The sequence below is a fragment of the Myxocyprinus asiaticus genome, chromosome 16 (genome assembly GCF_019703515.2).
Source record: "Myxocyprinus asiaticus isolate MX2 ecotype Aquarium Trade chromosome 16, UBuf_Myxa_2, whole genome shotgun sequence".
NCBI classification, from domain to species: Eukaryota; Metazoa; Chordata; class Actinopteri; order Cypriniformes; family Catostomidae; genus Myxocyprinus; species Myxocyprinus asiaticus.
The window spans coordinates 26,135,545-26,139,070 of record NC_059359.1 but is presented as its reverse complement, the minus strand read 5'-3'; the positions used below and the strand labels follow the sequence as shown (position 1 = coordinate 26,139,070).

Below are 3,526 nucleotides of genomic sequence, written 5' to 3'. Positions count from 1 at the left end.
ACGAAGATGATCATGAAGATGAGTCATCGGTATGTGGTTTTGTGCACCATTGGTACATTATTGTTTGATGCTCTGCAGAAAGCTGCATTATTGTTTTTGTATTTCTCTGGGCAGCTGGAGACACATTTTTCATAGTGCCCTTTCAAAATTATCAGAGGTTTGCAATCTCTCCTTTGATGTTTAAAGTTTAGATTCAGAAAGGATAAGCTCGTCTCTGTTTACTCCAAATGAAAGATATGATTCATAAAAGAGTCATCACTTTGACGGAAACATTGCCAATAACCTTAAAATAGTTTAGCCGTGTCTCATAAGTTTAGAGCCACACACTGAGTCCTTCATCTTTTTAGAGATGAATTTTAAACAATTAATGTGTTTAACGAATCTGTATTCACATGTGAAAAAAGCATGGCATGAATATGGCAGTCAGGCAACACCCAGAATGGAAAAAAAATAAAGCGAGAGAATGAGAGAGATGCAGAGAACTGACGGGCAGTGCTCGTCTAATTTCATAAAATGTGATTCAGATTCCCAGTCTGGCTTGGGAAATCACATATTTGTTTAATCTGAATAGAATTTAACACAATATGTTACACAAGAAGAATGCATAATTATACAGAGCACAAGTCTAGTTAAGACTGGTATGGGTGTGCTATGGATCCTTTGTAGCTCAAGGATGAATCATTCCCTCTGTTTGTGACTGAGTGTGTGCGCTGTGAGGAGAATATAATCTGTGCAGCAGACGATTTTACTCCACCATAATATCTGCACAACTTCTTTGGGAGCACATCAACTCTGAGGTAAAAGAAAGCGAGAAAGATGCATTGCAAGATGATGCAGAAGCCAGGAAAGGGGGATGGGGGGGTTGGTCTTGTGTACTTGCATCTGAAACTAGATTCCTGAGTTTAAGATCATAGACTTTTTGGTTATTTCATGCAGCAAATCTAATTATGTTACAATGTATTATCTAGAAACACGCTTTATGGCAGCTCTTGGTGGCAGCTCTTTGTGACACCGTTATAAGAAATATATTTGCATGAAGAGGCGTTGACTGGCACTGTTGTTCTTGTCTCAAATGTTCTTCATGAATTCTTTCTCTCTCCCTCTTTTTCTTTCTCTTAGACATGTCTAAGCTGGAGAAAGCTATTTTGGCCATAGTGGAGGTGTTTGAGGAGTATGCAGGGACAGATGACAAGAAAACACAGTTGAGTAATGCTGAGCTTGCACAGCTTATTAAAAGTCAACTGAGCAGCCCTGAATTCAAGGTGAGAATGAAAGTAATGTAAAAAGAATAGAAATGGAGAATGATAGCAAGAAAGAAATTCATTGGTTGAGGAAGGTGAACACCTCCAACATGTTGTAACAAATCTATTGCACAAAGAAAAGTTTTGCGGTTGAGGTTTATTATGGTAACTTGGCCAGAGATGGGTTTACCCTTATGAGTTATAACATGAATATGAGACTTTTAATATATTCCATTAATGTGTCCTTCCCCTCTTCCTCAATGAGTGGTGTATAAGTATTAAAGGAATAGTTCACCCATAGTGATAGCAAGGAATTCTGGGCCCCCTGACTGTATATTAGTCCTGGCCCCTTTCATATTAAAAAATATAGTTTAAAATTGGTTTCACCCCATTAGCTACGGCCCTGTCCAAAAAGGAAAATTCTGTCATGTCATGTTTTATTAAAATATACTGGTCTGCCTTTTCAGTACAATGGTAGTTGACAGTGACTTACTGTGAAGCTTAAAAAGAACCTGAAAATTACCATAAAATTTGTCTGTGACTTGTGACACATTTCCAAGTCTTCCGAAGGCATGCAATTGGTTTTGGTGAGAAAATCTTGACACCTGTTGTGCGTTCATGAGCGCTATGAGAGCAGCTCGTTTACAATGGCTCGCGTGTTGTTCATGTGAGAACTTGTGATGTTTTTAGCGTTAAACTGTGAACAAGCTTCTCTCATCGCTCCTTTTGTATTCTGCATAAAAAATCATTTAAAAAATCAGCCCGATTTGAAATGACATGAAGGTGAGTAAATTATGACAATTTGTATTTTTGGGTGAAATATTTCTTTAACACAGAGACATGATTGGCATTCTTCTCTCTCCATGTCTGTCCCAGGATAAAGTGGATCCTGAAAATATTAAGGATGTGATGGATAAACTGGATAAGAACCATGACGGAGAGGTGAACTTCAATGAATTCAGTCAGTGTGTTGCAGGCCTAGCCAGAGCCTACTTTCAGAAGATGCACGGCAAGGAAAAGGGCAAAGGGAGGGGCAGGGGAGGCCAGGATAAGTGAGCAATCTTAATACTCATCTCACATTTGTCACTTGCCTCATATAAGACCCAAAATCTTGATGAACAATTTCTTGCATTGTTTTCTATATTTGTTGTGGTTAAAAAAGAAGTTTATAATTGTTTGTAATAGAATATATCATAATAGGAAAAGGTTCCATGTCCTGGCAGACAGTGTTGTGCAAATTGTCTATCCTATATAATCAAACATGATGCATAATTTTTTCAAAAGTGCCATTTCTAATTTGATGTTTTCCAATAAAACTTTCTTGTGGTCAACCTTGTGTACCTCCTCATATTTAGGAGAATTTAGGGTTTCCCTAAATCCCTTGTGTTTTTATTGCAATTCAACACAATGTTATAAGTCAGTGAATGTTTGAATATGTCTGCCATCAAATCATCCATAAATAATCTGAAACACTATGCTTTGGTGACACAGTAGTAACATTAAATGTTAATAAAATCCCTCCCCAAACACACACACACACAAACACACATTTAACTTTGCCCTACTGTGCATGTTTCTCACAAAGGTAGATCAAACAGAGGTGTGCTGAGAGGGATACAGGTCGTTTTGTTTGATCTGTCTTATATTTCATGGACTTATTCAAATAGACTGTTCTGCGGCAATGCAAAGGCAAATAATGCACCCATTTTGACTATGCAATCCATTTTAATTACTTGCAAAGATTGTTGTCAAGTGATAAGAGGGGCAAATGTCACATTTACAGACTTCATATGAAGTGTTGGACTGTGAAAACGTAATCCATATTCAAATCCATATTCTCAACATATCATTCAAAGCTTAAATAGAGCAAGATAACAGGCTGCTGTATAATACCAGGGTTAGTATAGGTGTATTTCAGATGCTGGAGCAGGTCTGATCCTGTTTGAGACATATTACTAATCCTCTTCTCATGTCAGCTATTAAAGTGTATACCAATATACCAAGACCATTAAACAACATTTATTCACACAGAGGAAAGAGTAATCAATACAATAAGGTGCAAATAAGTTAAATGCTTCTATTTGCATTTTTCATTTTTTTATATTACAAACTATATATTCAGCATAACAATTTAAGTAAAAAGTTAAGTTCATTAGCATGAATTTCTTTATATTTGGTGTGACCCCCTATGCTTTAATGACAGCATGCACTCAAGCTGATAAGTTTGTGGAAAACCTGATGATCCATGTTTGCCCTGCATAATTTGTGAAAGTTCCAAAGATCAT

General features: G+C 36.9%; 1 protein-coding gene across 1 annotated transcript; it reads left to right on the top strand.

Annotated features, from left to right (window-relative positions):
* The first annotated feature begins 629 nt into the window (after positions 1-629).
* Positions 630-2,572, top strand: s100w (S100 calcium binding protein W). Its single transcript, XM_051721059.1, has 3 exons — positions 630-797; positions 1,120-1,262; positions 2,118-2,572. The coding sequence occupies exons 2-3, from the start codon at positions 1,122-1,124 to the stop codon at positions 2,295-2,297; spliced, it is 321 nt and encodes a 106-aa protein (XP_051577019.1). The 5' UTR covers positions 630-797; positions 1,120-1,121; the 3' UTR covers positions 2,298-2,572.
* The last annotated feature ends 954 nt before the right edge of the window (positions 2,573-3,526 follow it).